A 21,184-nucleotide genomic window follows, 5' to 3' on the forward strand; every position below is an offset into this window, starting at 1 on the left:
ATATACTGGGAATGCTTGGTAATTATAAATCTACAGTATATACTGGGAAAGTTTAGGGTTATTATATATCTACAGTATATACTGGGAATGCTTGGTAATTATAAATCTACAGTATAAACTGGGAAGTCTGGTAATTATAAATCTACAGTATATACTTGGAATGCTTGGTAATTATAAATCTACAGTATATACTAGGAAGCTTGGTAATTATAAATCTACAGTATAAACTGGGAATGCTTGGTTATCATAAATCTACAGTATATACTGGGAAACTTGGTAATTATAAATCTACAGTATATACAGGGAAAGTTTAGGGTAATTATAAATCTACAGTATATACTGGGAATGCTTGGTAATTATAAATCCACAGTATATACTAGGAAAGTTTAAGATAATTATAAATCTACAGTATATACTGGATAAGCTTGGTAATTATAAATCTACAGTATATACTGGGAAGCTTGGTAATTATAAATCTACAGTATATACTGGGAAAGTTTAGGGTAATTATAAATCTACAGTATATACTGGGAAGCTTGGTTATTATTAATCTACAGTATATACTGGGAAGCTTGGTTATTATTAATCTACAGTATATACTGGGAAAGTTTAGGGTAATTATAAATCTACAGTATATACGGGGAATGCTTGGTAATTATAAATCGACAGTATATACTGGAAATGCTTGGTAATTATAAATCTACAGTATATACTGGGAATGCGTGGTAGTTATAAATCTACAGTATATACTGGGAAGCTTGGTAATTATAAATCTACAGTATATACTGGGAATGGTTGGTAATTATAAATCTACAGTATATACTGGGAAAGTTTAGGGTAATTATAAATCTACAGTATATACTGGGAAGCTTGGTTATTATTAATCTACAGTATATACTGGGAAGCTTGGTTATTATTAATCTACAGTATATACTGGGAAAGTTTAGGGTAATTATAAATCTACAGTATATACGGGGAANGTTTAGGGTAATTATAAATCTGCAGTATATACTGGGAAGTCTGGTAATTATAAATCTACAGTATATAAAACTGGGAACGTTTAGGTAATTTTAAATTTACAGTATATACTGGGAAGCTTGGTAATTATAAATCTACAGTATATACTGGGAACGTTTAGGTAATTATAATTCTACAGTATATACTGGGAATGTTTGGCTGCAGTTCAACTTTCGCCTTTTCTGCACTCCCAAATGAGGGTGTATTTATCATAACAGCGAATATTTGTACACGACATACAATGTCTAGTTATTACATGGGAATGGCGAAATTAACATTAGGCAATTTTTTATTGGCAAAGGGCGAATATTTGATAGAAAGTTTCCCGGTATACAGTAACTCAAACAAACTAGTTTTCATTATAACAAACAAATGACATCCAAGTAACGGAAAATTATACATATATACATATATACATTAAAAAGTATGGGTATTTTGATGATGTTTAGAATGATACCAAGCCTAACATTGACCAGAAGTGATTGATGTCTGGAATACTTTTGTATTGTTTCCTGAAATAAGGTTCTATAACTTAAGCCAGGAACCACCTGCAGACAAGCATGACGTTAACAGATGGTGGAATGACACCAATATAAACTCCGTTAAGTTATATGTATAAACCTAACAGTTGTATACAGTTTATCCACTTCGGATAGGCATACTTGTAAGAGGCAAAACATTTTGCACTTCTCTGACCTAGAGGTCAAGGTCAGTGACCTAATTACAGTGCACTATATATACACACTTTCTACAGGTGATGCTGGTATCCTTCAAGTTTCAAATCAAGATATAATCAATGGTTTAAAATTTACAGTCCGGACAAAACTTTTGTACTTACTTGACCTTTGACAAAGAGACCTCATTTGACTTTTGACCGAGATGTGAAGGTCACAGTGACCTAATTGCAGTGAGTTGTACATCTGCAGTGGTGATTCAAGTATACTTCAAATCACAGATGTTATAAAAAGCAGAACTAGACGAACATGTGCCTCCACTTTGACTCCTTTTCATTAGAAGGGGAGAAAATTCAGGTATTTCGTTATCAAAAAGTGACCAGGATTATTTTTAAATGTCAAAATTTACATAAAATAAAAGTGACATTTTCAAATAGCTTGCAAAAGTTGAGGAAAATAAAAACAATGACAATGATGACTGAATTGAAAGCCATGTTTAATTTGTAATTACTGTGACATTACATTGTGCACTGTGTGTTAGCGAAACACTAGATTGATGCCCGTCTACAGTCTCATCTGATGTATCGTCCTCACCACATCGCTGCTCTCCGTTATCTATCACAGTACCACAGCTATCTGAAGGAAACTCTGTGGTCTTGTGGGTCATGCTTGAATCTGCAGACATCATCAGAGTGGGAGGTGTACTTAACACTGGTTCGCCTACATCACAAAGTGCGCTGGTCTGTGTTGGTGCATGCTCTGCTACCACGCAGTCTGTGGGCGTATTCGACTCGTCCCTTATCACAACTTGACATTTGTCTGATAGTGGTGAACTAGTCACTTCCTCCATAGAACAAGATGTATCATCAAAATCGGAATCTGAAACAATTAAATATGAGAAATGGATTAAAATGGAGGATCTATTGATAACGAGGGGCCCAGAAGGCCTGTATCATTCATATGGTATACCAGTTATTCAGAATTTGTTAAAGGTTTGAATATTTGAACCTTGCAGCCTTCAAGTAGTTTGAAGTCATTTATTTAGACAAACGAGGAAGATCTTCATCCATGATATTGGCTTAGTTCTGAAAAAAAATAGTTCTTCAAAGGTTTTTAAAATGTGACCTTGAGAGAAATCAATGTTATCTTTTTGAAGAAATAATATGCATGTACTGCATGACAGCATGCTACTGGCAAAATATCATCATTTTGGGCCTTTTACTCAGATTATGTAAGAAGCTGTTTGAATGTTTTTTACAAGTTTGACCCCTGTGACCTGGAAGGAACTTTATAGCACTCTATCCTAGGTATTCAATGGCCAAATATCATTAACCTGAGATGCATGGTTATTCAGAAGAAGATGTTTAAAGGTTTCAAGATATTTGATCCCTGTGACCTTGAAAGGCCTAGGTAATTTATTTAAGATAACTTTTAGCACTTCATGCTCATCCAAGCATGCTGCAGATCAACATCATCACCCTTGGCATTTTGGTTATTCAGAAGATGTTGTTTAATCTTTATTTTTCACACATTTGCATCCTATCCCAGGTATTTAATGGCCAGGACCCTGGGTTCAGTGTTCAAGAAGTTATCCAAAGAAAAAGGTTGGCACTTTTTGCTAGGTGAGCTGAAAACCGATTCATCATCACATCCTTAAATGAACTCCAGCATTGCTAGAAAATGCCAATTCATGAACTTTTTGCAGAGTGAAGGCCACAAGCCAATCTTGATTTTAGCACAATAACTTTTATAAGATCAAACAACCAAATTTAAGTTTTAAAGTTCTGATCAAAGGACAATTTACTCAATTATGTTTAAGGAAGACAATATGATTTCATTTCTGGTACATACTTCAAGTTGAGTGTATGTAAAGATGTTAAGCGTCGTTCAAAAACATTTTTAAACATAGTACCAGTGACCAGTGCTTACACCACTGACTTTGTCTACATATGATCATATCATTCTGTAACACACACTCAGTATGTGTACAGCATACTTAATGACATTGTAGACAGGTACTTTAGAACATATTGACAAAGTATTGTTGCATCCCATCTGAGAAATGTTTAAGCAAACAGGGTATCATACTTATCATTAAAAAGAAATAAACAAAATGTACCTGTGACAATATATAGGATACTGTAATGTTTGTATTGACCCTCCCCAGCTTTTGTGTATCTGTAACAGTGTCTAGGACACTGTGTCCTTGGAATTGATCCCCCAGACTATGTGTACCTGTGACTGTATCTAGGACACTGTAACCATAGAATTGATCCCCCAGACCCAGTGTACATGTGACTGTATCTAGGACACTGTAACCATAGAATTGATACCCTGACCCTGTGTACCTGTGACTGTATCTAGGACACTGTAACCATAGAATTGATCCCCCAAACCCTGTGTACCTGTGACTGTATCTAGGACACTGTAACCATAGAATTGATACCCTGACCCTGTGTACCTGTGACTGTATCTAGGACACTGTAACCATAGAATTAATCCCCCAGACCGTGTACCTGTGACTGTATCTAGGACACTGTAGCCTAAGAATGAATCCCCCAGCCCCTGTGTACCTGTGACTGTATCTAGGACACTGTAGCCTAAGAATGAATCCCCCAGCCCCTGTGTACCTGTGACTGTATCTAGGACACTGTAACCATAGAATTGATACCCTGACCCTGTGTACCTGTGATTGTATCTAGGACACTGTAACCATAGAATTGATAACCCGACCCTGTGTACCTGTGACTGTATCTAGGACACTGTAACCATAGAATTGACACCCTGACCCTGTGTACCTGTGATTGTATCTAGGACCCTGTAACCATAGAATTGATGCCCCAGACCCTGTGTACCTGTGACTGTATCTAGGACCCTGTAACCATAGAATTGATGCCCCAGACCCTGTGTACCTCTGACTGTATCTAGGACACTGTAACCATAGAATTGATCCCCCAGACCCTGTGTACATGTGACTGTATCTAGGACACTGTAACTATAGAATTCATCCCCCAGACTATGTGTACCTGTGACTGTATCTAGGACACTGCAACCATAGAATTGATCCCCCAGACCCTGTGTACATGTTACTGTATCTAGGACACTGTAACCATAGAATTGATCCCCAGACTATGTGTACATGTGACTGTATCTAGGACACTGTAACCATAGAATTTATTCCCCAGACCATGTGTACCTGTGACTGTATCTAGGACACTGTAGCCTAAGAATGAATCCCCCAGACCCTGTGTACCTGTGAGTGTATCTAGGACACTGTAACCATAGAATTGATCTCCAGACACTATGTACCTGTGACTGTATCTAGGACACTGTAACCATAGAATTGATCTCCAGACACTATGTACCTGTGACTGTATCTAGGACACTGTAACCATAGAATTGATTTCCAGACACTATGTACCTGTGACTGTATCTAGGACACTGTAGCCTAAGAATGAATCCCCCAGACCCTGTGTACCTGTGACTGTAACTAGGACACTGTAACCATAGAATTGATCTCCAGACACTATGTACCTGTGACTGTATCTAGGACACTGTAGCCTAAGAATGAATCCCCCAGACCCTGTGTACCTGTGAGTGTATCTAGGACACTGTAACCATAGAATTGATACCCCGACCCTGTGTACCTGTGACTGTATCTAGGACACTGTAACCATAGAATTGATCCCCCAGACCCTGTGTACCTGTGACTTATCTAGGACACAGTAACCATAGAATTGATCCCCCAGACCCTGTGTACCTGTGGCTGTATCTAGGACACTGTAGCCTTAGAATTGATACCCCGACCCTGTGTACCTGTGACTGTATCTAGGACACTGTAACCATAGAATTGATCCCCAGACCCTGTGTACCTCTGACTCTATCTAGGACACTGTAACCATAGAATTGATCCCCCAGACCCTGTGTACCTGTGACGGTATCTAGGACACTGTAACCAGAGAATTGATCCCCAGACCCTGTGTACCTCTGACTCTATCTAGGACACAGTAACCATAAAATTGATCCCCAGACCCTGTGTACCTGTGGCTGTATCTAGGACACTGTAGCCTTAGAATTGATACCCCGACCCTGTGTACCTGTGACTGTATCTAGAACACTGTAACCATAGAATTGATCCCCAGACCCTGTGTACCTGTGACTGTATCTAGGACACTGTAGTGTTGACAGTGGTCCTCCAGAACCACATGAATTGTTGGATACTCCACTATGCACTTCCCCACCAGATTCTTCTGCAAACTTTTCTTCAGGCACAGCTCATGGAACCTGTACACAAAATTGAAGAGAGTGACTGACATGATTAAAGATTTTCTTCGGGTCAGTTAATATTGTGAAAATGTTATTTATGTCCTACCATGATTAACAGTTATTTGTTACTCAGACCTCAAACTCGACAGTGTCGAAGTATACCACAAATACAAATATTCTGTCAGTTTTCTTGTGCTCTGTTGCAAAATACCAGCTTTATTCATTAACTGAAACTTAATCACCTAGCTAGCTGCAAATCTTCCAATGGAGTGATGGTAAAATTAATGATAAATTTTTTAAGCTAAAATTATAATTTTATATGATCACATGAGAGTTCGTTTCTCATGACTACAAATATAAACTCATGTCATGCGATGTATAATAAAACATGTGAAAGGTGAAATTACCACTCGGCGAACAGGATTTTACCTGTGTATCACTAGGTAACAGTCCTGATATATGGTGTTTAACTTGTTATTGATGTCTACTCTGTGACTGGTTCAAGTAAAATTATTGGTAAGAACAAGATGTGAAACCAACCCAGTTAATCTACAAACCTAACATCATTGGCGGGTCTCTCTTCGACTTTCATGAACAGTCGACAGTTCTGCAGCCCCTTCTGGCCGTAAACCTTGAGGGCATGTCGTTTGACGGGGTCGGATTCCGTGGGGTGTACAAACACCTTCAGCAGCTCCTCCAGGGTAAGATGCTCAGACAATCTACAACAGTTACAAACATTTCAGGGTGTGGCTTTCCCATGTTTCACCACTCAAAACACTCACATGTGATAAATGATACTCATTAAATGAAATATCCAACAATTCCACCATTGATCAATCTCTAAATTCTTTTAAATTACTCAATAACAACTTAACTCTCTAAAAGAAAAGCTAAGACTATTCATTAAAACTAACAAAAGTTTAATAGAAAATGAAACCTTGTAAACCAGTGAACCTTTTTCTTAAAAAAACCCTATAACCTTAAGAAAACCTTGTAAACCTTAAAAAATACTGTTTACCAGGTAGCACAGTTCCTGTACTAAAACTCAAAGTTAATTCAACTGGATGGATCAAAAGTGGTCCTTCACACCAGAGTTATATACCTTTTAGATGTAAATTTGGCTTTAGATTGTGGAAACAGCCACTGAACATTCCAAAATATGGTCTGTAACCTGAAAAACAAAAACATATTATGTTGTCTTGTTGTTTGATGTATATAAACCATAAGGCTTGACTGATCATAAATGAAGTGGACAGCTAGTACATCACATAGTCATCGAAACGTAACAAGTTAAACAAACATGGTTGTTAAGGTTCACATTTCTTGTCTTGAATAAAATGTATACCTAGAACACCCATAGCATCAAATATATCCTATAACCTTAAGAAATGTTTTTGATAAATTCTTTTCTTAATTCTTTTCTTTTAGTTATAATTATCAAACAGTTACCTAAGTAACCTTATTTTGTATCTGTTAAAAACAAATATACTTCAATGATTGTAGGACATAATGTATGGCCTCTGATTCTTATTAAGTACTTCAAGTGTTCAACGAAAATAACTGCATTGTTGCCTTTGATTTTCAACAACGAAGTCTGTTTTCATTTTTATCATTACCGGCAATAAGCCCCCTCCCCACTTTGGTAAATGTCCTGGGAACAGGGTGGGTGCCTGCCATTGTAAGTGCATGGGTTACTTCTAACCTAAGTTTTAGACTTTTTTTCCTCTTTACAGACAAGTGTATTTCCAGAACATTTAATTTGCAGTTGTATCTCTCTTTTATTTAAATTATAAGGTTCCATGACTTTTGATTTTTCAGTTATTCTTCTCTTTTACCTTGATTAACTTCATGCAAACTGCTGGCTGTAAATCCTGCCAGTGTCAATCATACTGTTTGCCACTGCCAGCAGCCTCATTAAGATATCAAAAATATTTTTTATTTTCTAAATAGGGTGACAGTACACCATCACACACAATTCCTGTGGCTTGTTTAAGATAAAATTCAAGATTCAAGTTGCATCAACAACTTAAAATTCATCACTTTTTAACTAAAAGGACTTATTTTGAGGCAATTTTTTGCAGCAAGAAGTGTTTTCAGAGACTTAATTTAGTTAAACACAAAAATGGAAATTTTACAGGCTTTATTGAAATGAAAGAATTAATTTAGATCAATGAGACACAACAATTTGAAATAAGATAACAAATTCCAAATTAGTCAATAAAATGGCCAACCTCTGTAACACGAAGAAGAGATTATTACATAATGCACTACACAGGTTAAAAACAACGAAGTGTGTTTTCAGGGCCTCTGATTTATCTCCATCGATAAGATCAACATAGCAATCTATGTTCCCCAACCTCGGGACAAATTTTGGTAACAAAATGTACAAAGACACAAGACACTATCTAAAAGGCAAAACCCCAAAGAAGTACTCACATACTAAAGTTGGCAATTGCAGGAGACAGTGTCTATGAGATATGCATTGGGCAATGTAGCTGATGGTTAAATAAAGGGACACAACTCCATATATAGCAGTGCACAAGACCTTGTTTCAGTATGTTACTCTCCATCATACATAGATGTAATCAATTACAGAGTTTAGCAATTGTACACTTTACCAATATAAGAGAGAGACTCTGCTCTAGACAAAGTGATAAACAGTTAACAAAGGGCTGTAACTCTGTAGTGGGACTCAAGAGATACTCTCATACAAAATAATGTAATTATAGGTGATATGCATGTGTAACAGAGGTGAATTGTATTTTTAATGCTTCCACTAGGGGTTGAACCCAGGACCCCTGATTAACTATTGGCTTTATGCTTTACAGGATGAGCCAAAGAGAAATTCTCCCTAGATGAATAAGTAGGAAGTGGCTAGTATTTTGTATCAGGGTGACATGTATGAGATACAACCCTGACAATGTGACTGACTGACTGACTGATGGACAGAGTACAAACCTATAGTCCCCTTGGGTAATACCAGTGGGGACTAATACCTACTTGTGTTGGTACATGGTCATGTTGTGTTTCCTTTTTGCCATTGGATAAGGCATGATCTTCAGATTTATCCCCCTTTTTCTGGCTTCTTTTACTAATTTGATCAGCTGTAAAGGAGAAAACACAAGATGAATGACCCAATGCAGTTATCCTCATGATCAGTAACTTGATAATGGGTCTTTTATAAGGTTCATTTATACCTTTTTATTGATTGTTTCCTGATCACTTTAGGATGGGTTCAGGTTGATGTATTTCAATATTGGAAAGAGACAAAAGTGTAATGGCTATTTTGTAGGCTGTTTGAGGCTTGTTGCAAGATTGGTCTATGATATCAGGATCCACAGGTATTAAAGCTAAAGGTCCTATGTCTCAATGCATGAAGTGTACCTTTGTAGAGAACAAAATGATGGTAGACTTCAGGACAAATTACTTTAGAGGTGACTGAAGAGACTTAGCTGACTATGAAATTAAGTCTTCAAAGTGAAAACTATTGTTCTATATCAAGTATAAATCCATGTGATTTATCTGTAAGATGTCATACTTACAAAGTTTGGTTTGTTACTTCGCTGTTTAAGACGATCTCTTTGTGTACTGTCAACTTTTCTGTTTGTCTCCTCCAAGAATCTATAGTCTAAAACAAAAACATTTCAGTCAAATGAGAAAAATCTTAATACATTGTAAGAGTTATCCCTCTTTATGCCAGCTTATATTGCAAGTGTGAGTAGTGCTTAATTAAAAGATACTTCTTTAAAGACTGTTAAATCACAGGTTTACCGAGTTAAAGATAAAATCGCCATCTTTCTGCCTGTGATTTATTCCCAGTGTTTGATATATATTTTCAATTTTCTTAGGGTTTCTCTGTAATTTAAAAGTCCATCATATTAAATTAAAGAGATGATGGTACCTGGCGTTGGAAGGAAATGAAATTATAATTCTGCTTACAAATGTTTCTGTAAAGGAGGCCTGGATTGGGTTAACATGTTGGTTTGGCTTGGTTTGGTTTAATTTTGTTTAACGTCCTATTAACTGCTGAGGTCATTTAACGATGTGCCTCCATGTGTGTAGTACTAGTGAATGCATGGAGACAGGGGATGTTGTTGCGCTTGCCTCCTTGTGAGAGTGCGGATCTGATGCCGACTTTATAGTGCTATCTCTGACACTGAAAAACCATGCTGAAGGCACCCAGCACAGCATTCTGCCCGGTCACATTATATATACTGACAGCAGATAAACCATTTGTTGCCATTACCCTAAATGCTGATTGTTAAGCAGGGAATAACAACTTCCATTTACATGTTTAAACAAAATATTCAAAGGCAGGAAGAGAGGGGCCAATATGGAGGAAGGTGCTTATTATGGCAAATACCATTATAAACTGTCATTATCTGAAATGATATATCACTTTAGTCACATGTTTTCAAACTCAGGAATATTCAGTGCAAAATAATCTTACAACAAAGATGTAAGTTTTTACAAACCGTTTAGGAGATTTCCGTCTGTATAATCTTTCTTGGTGACAAAATTTGTTTTCTTGCGTTGCCCATTACAGCCCATGTCTGCTTTGTGTCGTTTGACACAAGGAAGAGAGCAAGTCTGGGCCAGACAGCCAGGACACTTATACTTGGCTACATTCGCCGAACAAATCTCACACTTCCTGCAAAAGATAAATTGATTTTCATTACACTTCTAACAAATATCCTTACTTGTATATATATATATACATGATAAAATAAAAATTGTACACAAATCATACAACATATTTTTTTGAAGAAAAAAAAAGTTTGCAAATGTACTTTTAATGGAAAATAACCACTTACAACAAGTTGAAAGATTCTGTTATATGAAAATTCAAAGCTAGCTCACAGAGGATAAAGATATAGATTCCAAGTATAAAGTTTAAGGGGGGTGACAGAAAGGGTATGGAATTTTGTACTGGCAGAATACAGTCTAAGCAATGCAAGTGTTTCGGCAAATCCCCATGGCACTGACAAGACTTAATTGACTGTCCACCAACACTAATTGAGGAGGTGGAGTTGAGAGAAAGAAAATGATTATGTTCTGGCAAAGAGGCCAAGCATGTGATTAGTTGACCCCCACCTAGAAGACTTAATACCCAGACTCGACCAGCACTGCACTTATGGTAGATGAAATACCTTAATCTAAACTCTTTTAAACAAACAAGAACACAAACTGACAGTGCTATATAAAATTTGCAACAAGTAGTGAACTAGTAGCCATTCCCTCCCGATCAATATTTGAAACCACACAGCATAAAAAATATACCATACCAAAACATTTATTAGTTACTGATGCACTAGCAACATATTCAATATTTTTCCCTTCTTTTCCTGAGGACAATCAATGCACGGAACATCTCAGAGAAAACAACGGTAAATGTGGTCACCACTTTTCAATCTAAAATATGACTGAAGACGCTGCCTGTGCCAGCTGCTAAACAGCAAAATCAGACAAAGTCAGGGGGTTTTGCCAGCTATTTTGGGAAAGGACCCCGTAGCAGAAATTGGGAAAATATCATCAGCATTTGGCAAAAATTGGGAAAAATCGTAAGTGTTCCCACATGTTCAGGTTTGGGAAAATATCATGAGCTTGGAAAAATAAAACCTGCAATGTGTTAAGCAAAACGTTTTCCTTTTGCTGTTTCATACAGTAAAATGTATAGCAATAAATAAACACATCAATTTTCAGTGGTTTTGTTTTTTGTATTTTGAATGCTCCTTTGTGGACAGTAGTACTTTGAACGTCTCACAAATAACAACTGGAAACTTGTATAAACATGCTTTTTAATCCAATTGGGAAAATGCAAGGTCATTTTTCAATTGGGTATAGGTCCCTGTACCGGACCCTATAAACATCTGGCAAAAATCTTGTAAGTGAAGGGTGAACCCGTCTCTGCACACAAATGTTCAGAATAGAACTTAAGCCTAGTAACATGGATATTGATGCAATGCCAATGAGACCCCTAACAACAAAGGGCAGCCCTTCATATTAGGGGACATATGAATGCTTGACTGTAATGACACCAAGCTCGAGGAAATTGAATGAAAAAATGCATTGTATGATGCAGGCTCTGCAGGATGTACATACATGTATGACAGGCTTAATGTAGTCATATACTGCTGGGTAGTTTACCTCAGTCATAACAACAGGCTTATGTTTTGTAACCACCTAGTTTGACCTGCTCATGGCCACTCATGCATCCTGTTCATCAGTGACCAACACATACAGTATTGAGGACTTTGTTTCTGTGCCCTGATCTTTTTCACATCACTGCACACATACAGCAGGTCTTGAAGTATGTAGATGTCATCATTTAGGACATGCAAAATATTAAGTTTCTACATTGATCATCTGGAGGGCTTGACTTAAAATATTGTCTCGGGTGGTCGACATAATTAACCTCCTGAGCGCTCGACATAACTTCCCGAACACTAGACATAACATCTGAAGAGCTCGACAAATTTTCTCAAGCACTTCAGATAATTAATGTAGAAAATAAAACTGTGCATGTCCTAAATTACCACCATACATCTGCAATAATGTTAGAGAAAATGTGGGAAAAAAATAAGTTTACACTACACCTTTTTATTTCATTAGAAAACAATAGATATTATCCCTAGAAAAGGCAGAATTTTGATTTACTTTTTATGTCACAACTCATGATCATCATCACCTGCTTAACAAAATCACATGACTGTCATGTGGTCCAGTTCGTCTGCTATTTTACAGGCAACATCAAATAGCATGGAGTCTTTTTTATGTTTTTCGATGAATTTTCTTCTTATTCTTTGTAAACAGGGGAATAATGTAAGAATAACAGGATTATTCAATAATGCAAAACATTTAGTTATGATTCAAAAATGGAGCTGATGCAAATTTCGAAATAATTCAAAAAATATTTCCTCTCAATCCATTTCCATTTTTTTGGGCCATAGCTGTATCAGACTATAGGATGGTGATGATGATGATGATGATGATGATGATGATGTGAGAGCGTTAATGATTGTTGAATGCACAATAATGATGTGGGATTGATAATGAGTGTTGATTGCACAATACATATACGTAATTTGTAATTTATTGTAAAGTATAGTTATCCAATAAGTTGTCAAATAAAAGTTGAATTGTGTGTGTGTGTGTATCATATTGTATGTTGTCTCTGTATTGTTTTGTATATATGTTATGACTGATAAGTCAACCGACTTAAAGTAATAAAGAACTTGAACTTGATAATAATATGTATCCTCGGGTTACCGGATTCCGCGCACTTAAGAAGCATCCGCGATTTCGTACTCATTTCGGCAGAAAACTGTTGAAACTATGGATGAATGTCATAAACATGTATACAATCTACTAATGGAAACAAAAAACTAACAACCTAAAACTGTGTTTAAAAAAATCAGAACAAACAATTTTTAACAAATTTCTCCCGTCGGAAGTAGCCGTCATATGTTTCCGTGTGTCTATGTTGATTTAGTGTTCAAAGAAAGATAACTTGAATACAGTAAAAAGAAATTCTCTACAGTGACCTGCAAGAACAAAAGCTTCGTTTGGAATAAAAAAATATATCTCTGATCGTCTAATTAAGGTGGCTCCACACTTTCGCAATTAAACCAGCAAAATTCGTTGAAACTTTCATTTAATGGTTATGCGACTATGTAGAGTTGATTTTATGAAAATCTAAACATTCTGATAGTTTGGGGACTTTTTTGGAAAAAATACCAAAAAAATAAATTTTCGTCAATTTTAATATTTTCCGTTTTTGTGTGTGTGTGGCATTGTTCGGAAAAATAACAACAATAATACAAGAGGCCAACAGGGCCTGTATCGCTCACCTGGATATCTAAGCAATCATGGCAGAATATTCTCCAAATGAGATCCATGGGAATATGCCAGACCCCAAGGCCAATCCTTGTAGCATATATATATCTGTATTCAATTTTTCATGCCCAGCAATTTTATGTATGGTTATGGGGTGGGGATCTCAACTGTTTCCAATCTGTGACTCAGAAACTAGGTCCCTACNTACGTGTGATTATACATTTAACGGTAAAATCTCGATATCGGGTGTTGACATATCATCGGCACGCACATGTACTATTGTTTACCAGGGGCCTGTTCGTTTATGCGGAACAACCGGTTTGACCGATTATAAATGTAACAATTTCGGGTATAAATCCTGGCGGACCTGCAAATGTGTATGCAGGCCTTGCAAGGCTTTCTCAAGGCTCGCCTGAAAGCAGCATCAGATTACTAGGTCCGACCTTATTTAATTAACGAACAACAGTGGTCCGATCGGTTTGACCGTTTAAACGAAAACGGCCCAGGTGCTAATATAATTTGCACTACGATATTGAATGCCCGATACGCAATACGGAAATGACGACACGGTGTACATGCACATTTCGATCAAGATAATTCAGTCCGAGCTGTACTTTTTCCGGAAGTATGTCACGAAAATGGACGCAGATGATGATGTGTGGAGCATCTTAATTATCGAAACAACTTTTTTTAAATTTCACATTTTTAATTGATTTTTCAAGATCTCAAAATGAATGAATTCATGTATTTTCTTAAAATTATTTATTATCTTTATTCAGTTACAATATAGAATCTGTTTTTTTTCTTTTCTGCAGCTTTATATCGGGTTTGGTTGATGGTAAGTTATTTCTCATTTTGTTCTGTTTAAAATTGGTGAAAATTGGAAGTTCATTGCATTACAAGGTTTATGTTTCATTAAAAACACTATTAATCGATATAATAATGTCTCCTTGGCTCTTCGGAGGTGGAAAAAATCGGCGAGGAGATGTGGCCTCATTTGCATACGACATTTTTGTACGTTTGTCAGACTACAAAAAAGACCGGTTCATGAATGATATATATCACCGTTTTTTCAGGTATGGGCTCATTTTGAGCAAGATAAAAAGTGCATTTTAATAAGCAAAACTGCATATTTATGCATGTTTTTTTAATCAGTGATTATTTCTGATGTTTTCCGGACAAACTTTCAGTAATTTTTGTGTCAGTTTACAGACGATGGCCATAAGTCTAAAATATCCTTGTTTTGTGTGCAGCAGGTCACGTAGTTACGAGATATAGCATGATAGAATATCTGCGCGGAAATACATAACGCGCGGAAACTGGTGTCTAGACGATAGTAAATAGACCGGCACAGAAACTGGTATTATATTTGCTTCGTCCAAAGACGACGACGACAGGATTGAATAAGTTGTAATTGTAAATTATATAGAGTGACTGTAAAATAACTTTCGATGTTAAATTAAATACTGTATATTGTTGATAAACAACGGAGAGCACATTATAAACAGATCTAAAAGTGCTAAACAGCTAAAAGGCTTCAACTTGTTTCTTCGGCCATAAATCGATGTTGCAAATATTCATACTGCAAATTCTATACCAAACAATATTACTGTATCTACCTTTCGTCAAACGTTAAATTACGAATCACATTAAGTTATGGATATGACTTAAATCAGTCTACTTACTTCATGTTGTTTCACAGCTCGTCAGCTGGCTTCTTCTCTGGTTATGTTTTCCTTTAACATGTGCTTCTCGGTTTTGATGACGTACATGACATTCATTCATGACGTAGGGGCACCTGTTTCTCCGGATCTCTCGGTGTTTTACATGCAGTAGCTACTGAGCGACGCCGAACGTCTGAGGTAAAAGTCCGAGAGACTACGGTGCTGCTACAGCAGAAGACATTTGCGCGCGAGCGATGGGATGCTGTCAGCTGTCAACCCGCGATATTGACTGGGATCCCAGGGCTAGCTAAGCCAGTATTGGCTCGGCTCAGTAGAGCAATAGAGATTTCTACCAAATTGTATTTCATCAATACACCGTGGCTTTTTATTCATATACATTTGTGTATTCCGTTTTATTGCCGACTGAGGGTACACCGTTTCATCCTTAGATATTGACCTGTGCATGCTGCTAGTCGAACATAAGCCTCCGTCATAGAGAGCTGGTTCAGATACCTACCAGGCCAAAGCCAACTAGGAATAGACTTGGCAAAAAACGCATTATCCGTTTAATGGACAATGATGAGCATGTTTAGAAAAAAAATCAAAACCAGATGTTAAAGAGATTCACATCCTAGTGCACATGACATTACACAAGAGTGGAAGTTGAGAGACTCAAATTATGAAAACCGGTCTAGTGACAATTTTGTTTTTTATGATAATTGACCATTTGACATGTGATCCAAAAATTCTGAAACCAAAAAATTTGACAATTGGTGGGATATTTCCGATGTCTGGAAGCTGGGCCGGCGGTATAGGATGTCTCCCTGCAATAGAAATGGCTTTAGAAGATGTGAACAAGCGCATGGACATTCTGGAGGAATACCACCTACACATGCAGTCTGATGATAGTGAGGTAAACATTGGCCTCCTTAATTGTGTGGCATACTTCTGTTGTTCTATGGAGTTGTTAATATGTTTCCACTGAGTCTGTGCCATCACTGCATGATTATTTATAGTTGAAATTTGCAAAAAAGTTATGATACTTAACTTTTATATTTGTTCCCCCAAGTTGTTTGATAGGGTTAGGTTGTGAAATTACTTTTATGTAATTTTGAAAATGTGTATGTTTATAGTATCCCAATAACAATGTTGAATATTGTAACTGGAATACTACAAAATCATACAACCAAAATATTCTAGTAGCAGTGACCAAATCAAAGTAAAAACAAATTTATGTTTCATTTACTAATAAAATACTTTAAATATGAAATTGATCATACGTATTTTGCAATGATATGGTTGAGTTATTAAAAAGGACAAAAAGCAGATCACATTAATTGAAAATTATATATACAGTATTGACAATTATAATTTTGCTCAACTGCATAAGCAAATATTTCTTTGTATGAATTACATTCACCGTATACTTCAGTAATTTTCAATGATATTCTTTATCAACTATATAGTAATATCTATATGCCTAACTTGTACTGATTCATTGTACAAGTGCAATGTGTAAGGATGAATAGTAGCATTAATTAATACTTAATTTATCATTTATATATTGAGAAGTTGTCCAGGAACTAGGCTTGATTTTAGTTTGTAATTTAAAAAGAAGCCCAAAGCCACTTGTATTTGAAATAATATAACCATGAAAAATTAAATTATTATGAACTATTATACCAAACATGAAGAACTGATTTCGAACAGTATCTCTCTGGTATAATAAAAGTGTCAATGATGTACACATACAACAACCTACAGCTAGCTTTCAGCTGTCTGATGCAGGTGTTGTGTCCTGCACTTACAGACATAGCATTTGTTTTTTGGTTTTATTGAAATCAGAGAAACAAAAAATTATATTTTGAAAATAATGTTTTAAGTTATTTTACTTCAGTATCAAGGTATATCATATACATGTGTTTCAATTCACCACTGTTTATGAGGTGTTAAGTTAGTACATGTATTGTATAAGCTGAAAACGTTCTTGACTTGTTTAGTAGTAACAGTTTGTAATGAAATTGGTTATGGATCCTATGATGTTTACAATTAAAAGAAATTTCAAAACAAAGGAATTTCATCATCATCATCATCATCATCATCATCATCATCATCTTCAATTAAGTGACAGATCTCCTTTATGGAGTGCAGTTGTCACTGTTTTCATCCTATTTATAAATGAGATTGAACTTAGAAAAGGCTGTGAACATACATCTCTTCAACTATCTGTTTACTTCACTTGTATTAATGCATTAAGACGTAGTGATTTTCGTTAATTTTTTCTTCTTCCCAGAAACCTGTACCTTTTAAGTTTTGGTTTGGGAAGGAGCAGCAGCATATTTTCACAAAACTAAAAATAACAGATATCTGAAATTTTGAGGACATTCATCAAACTTAAAATGATACATATTTTGTATATGATATAGGAAAATATGATATGAGGAAAATATGGAAATCTTTTTTAACAACTGATTTTCCTGCTAAATTGTAGTCATTTGTTGACTATTGATGTAAGGATTAGGTTGGATGAAAGTAGGAAAAAACAGCTTCACCTTTCCATGAGAAAAGGCCTACAGTATGACCTAGATATAAAATGTACCAAAAAGTATAAAATCACTGGCATAACTCACACACATGTATTACCATAACAGAATATGTTTCAAAGGATATATTTGTTTTATTTTGCATTACGCATAATAGTATACGAAGCTGATCAAACTATAAGGCCACACCTAATGAAAAAACAAATAGAATTAAAAAGAAATCTCTAAAATATTGTCAAAATGCTTCATTTTAGTGGAAACATGTAATTAATATCCGAAAATACCTGAGGAACAAATGTCAAAAGACTAAGCAACAACACAAAATATGTTTTTCTTCTGACTTTGAGTTGCTTCCCTCGTGAAGGTATTCATCTCTCCTTTTGATGCTGTGCATTTATAATTCATATATACATGTAGTAGCATTGGTCAAGCATAGGATTGGCAGTGTGTATAGGTCCAGAGTTCAACCAATGTAAGTTGTGGAAAAAAATCAAATATACCAATTTTGAACAAATCAAGTCTTAATAAAGTGTATTGTAAGATATGATTAAAATATGGAATATACACTTCAGAAAATGAAAACATGTATTTCATATTAGTGATAATGGCAATACATGTAATATGTTTTATTTTGTAAAACTCAGAGTTTGGACCAATTGTTTATTGCCATTATTTGACAAAACCATTAACTTCAAATTTAAGTACAAATTTAGACATTTTAATTTTAAACTTAGGATGAAAGGTGTGTTGTATCTAGAGACCATAATGCAGAAGTCCTGAGGTATTTTTGTTATGAGGAGGATCCATGGTCGGCACTCACTAAGAACAACATTAGCCTTCTTCATGATCATTTAGAAGAACATTCAAAATGCGTGGCAGCCGTACAGTTTCAGTAATATTTTGAAAGAGAGCAAATTTTGAGGAGTTGATTATGGCCCTTGAATTGCTGATTAATGCTGTAATTTTAGTACAGATGTTGCTGACATATCGATCAGTTATTCTGATCATAGAATCACCTTTAAAGGAAAGGGGCTCGCAGTAGACAAGTAGTTTAGGCATCACCACTGGGTCGCGGGTTCAAGGCCTACGTGGGCAGTTGCCAAGTATACGTACTGGCCACAGGTTGGTGGTTTTCTCTGGGTACTCTGGCTTTCCTCCACGATCAGAAGCTGACTTGTCTTTAAATGACCATAGCTGTTATTAGCACATAAAGCACAAACAAAACCTTTAAAGGGAGGGTCATTTAGTTGTTTTCATTTCCGCTGTTTTCAATTTTAGATCATAGCAGTTGCTGTTCTCATGATGAATATCCTACATGACCAAACAACCAAAACATCTTCCTATACCCAGCAATATGCACATTCTTGTTCTCAATTTGAAGTGAAATTATGAAGATACTTTGAATACAACTTGTAAACATCTACCAACGCAAACCAGAATGTTTTATATCTATTTTGTTTCACGCTTACTGACTACAACGTCAGTGAATACGTTTAGGTTTTCCAGAGTTTGGATCCTAACAAAGATATGGAAGTTCTGACCATCAGCCTTTGATGATCTGGTGGTGATGCTGCTGCCCTTCCATGTATAAGGCCAGTATTTGATTCCTGATACAAAATGGTATAGATCTCTTCTCGGCTTGCTACCAGGATATTCCCTAGGAAAGGACTCAAAGCTGTACATTAATAGGTTCCATATCTCAACATATAAGAAATTAAACTCATCTGTCTATAGATAGAAATAAGAGTAGTCACTGATTGTTTCAAATTACTTAAATGAATTGAGCAAACTATGAATGGAAATAATATAAACACCAATAACATGGTGTTGGTTATAGTTTGTGCTCAGCGATGACTATACGTCAGTATTGCAGAATGTAGGCACGCATGTCGGCATATTGCGCAGAAAATATAGGTGTCTCACCCGTGGCGCAGAAAATATAGGTGTCTCACCCGTGGCGCAGAAAGTATAGGTGTCTCACCCGTGGCAGGAATTGTGTTATTTTGAAATGATGGATTGAAATTCGACCAAGGAGGAAGTGTGTAGTAGGAGTGATTTACGGAGGTGATTGACCCTAATTGAACCATGTCTGCTAGGTTGGTAGATTAGGCACTGAAGGTGGAAGACTTAATGACCATTGTGCCAACACCACAGGGTTGAATATGTGGTCAAAATAACATTACCAATACTAGTCGCACACGTCATACAGATAAAATGGAAAAAACTTACCAATCTTCCACTAGTATGGTCAGTTGAAATGAACTTACTGACCAGAACAGTCAGATGAAACAAAATCCCTGATTTTAATTCTGTATGGACGCTGAAAAAGAGGAAATGATGCATTTTGGTAATAGGATCAGTGGGATGCCACATTAACCCTGGTCTTCCTAAACTGACACACTGGTCAGTGTATTGATCCATTGATTGTAGGTACAGATGCTGGCTCTGTCAATGAAGTGAGAGATAAAGGATTAGAGCAGTTTGGCCTTGCAATGCACAATCAAGTGAGGTTAAGCTTATGAGATGTCCAGTATCACTTCAATCAAGACTTTCTATTTGCACTGTCTACATACGTCAGACAATTTCATTGTTTATTAGTCCCCTATTGAAAAATCTGAGGGGACTTGTATTATATACAGTGTCAGTATATCTGTCCTATAGTCTTGTCCAGACTATAACATTGCAGAATATTTTTGATGAAATTTTAGGTACAATTTTCAGATTGGTGTCCCCAAGGTTAAAGTCATAGAAAGGAGTCAAATTATCAAAGTTATGCTTGTTGTCATAAGTTCTGAACAGCTCCTTATTTAATCAGGACAGGACATTGTTTCATGGAATTCCATTGACTGTTGCCTCTAAAATCAAGGTCACAGAAAGGTCAAAACAGTCATATCAAATCATTGTGATGCTTGTGCAAGCGAACAATTCTGAAAGGCTCAATATCAGGATGCCACCTTCACATTTATTTTACTCTGATTGAACTTTATAAGTATTGTGTGCAAAAATGTGTCAAACTAGTATGTGTTTCAGGCTGTAGATCCAAGGTGAAGGTCGTGGATTTTATAATTTCCAGAAGTCATCCAGATGAATTTGTTAGAAATAATACCTGTGACCAATATGGTGCTGTGACTGTGGCCAATATGGTGCTGTGACTGTGACCAATATGGTGCTGTGACTGTGACCA

The 21,184-nt window shown here is 36.2% G+C and overlaps 2 protein-coding genes across 2 annotated transcripts in view; one reads left to right on the forward strand and one right to left on the reverse strand.

Annotated features, from left to right (window-relative positions):
* Window positions 1-2,170: 2,170 nt before the first annotated feature.
* On the reverse strand, window positions 2,171-15,556 carry LOC110459369 (box C/D snoRNA protein 1-like). The gene is made up of 8 exons (XM_021511589.1): window positions 15,479-15,556; window positions 10,433-10,608; window positions 9,500-9,585; window positions 8,958-9,061; window positions 7,060-7,128; window positions 6,515-6,676; window positions 5,845-5,975; window positions 2,171-2,570 (listed from the first exon to the last, which is right to left on the reverse strand). The coding sequence occupies exons 1-8, from the start codon at window positions 15,481-15,483 to the stop codon at window positions 2,188-2,190; spliced, it is 1,116 nt and encodes a 371-aa protein (XP_021367264.1). The 5' UTR covers window positions 15,484-15,556; the 3' UTR covers window positions 2,171-2,187.
* A 613-nt stretch (window positions 15,557-16,169) lies between these two features.
* LOC110459375 (gamma-aminobutyric acid type B receptor subunit 1-like) overlaps window positions 16,170-21,184 on the forward strand; it is a 206,794-nt gene continuing 201,779 nt past the window's right edge. The window contains exon 1 of the mRNA XM_021511597.1: window positions 16,170-16,370. Within this exon, the coding sequence (XP_021367272.1) occupies window positions 16,170-16,370 (201 nt within the window). The remainder of the gene's footprint in view (window positions 16,371-21,184) is intronic.

This window comes from Mizuhopecten yessoensis, unplaced genomic scaffold, assembly GCF_002113885.1.
Source record: "Mizuhopecten yessoensis strain PY_sf001 unplaced genomic scaffold, ASM211388v2 scaffold10045, whole genome shotgun sequence".
Classification (NCBI taxonomy): Eukaryota; Metazoa; Mollusca; class Bivalvia; order Pectinida; family Pectinidae; genus Mizuhopecten; species Mizuhopecten yessoensis.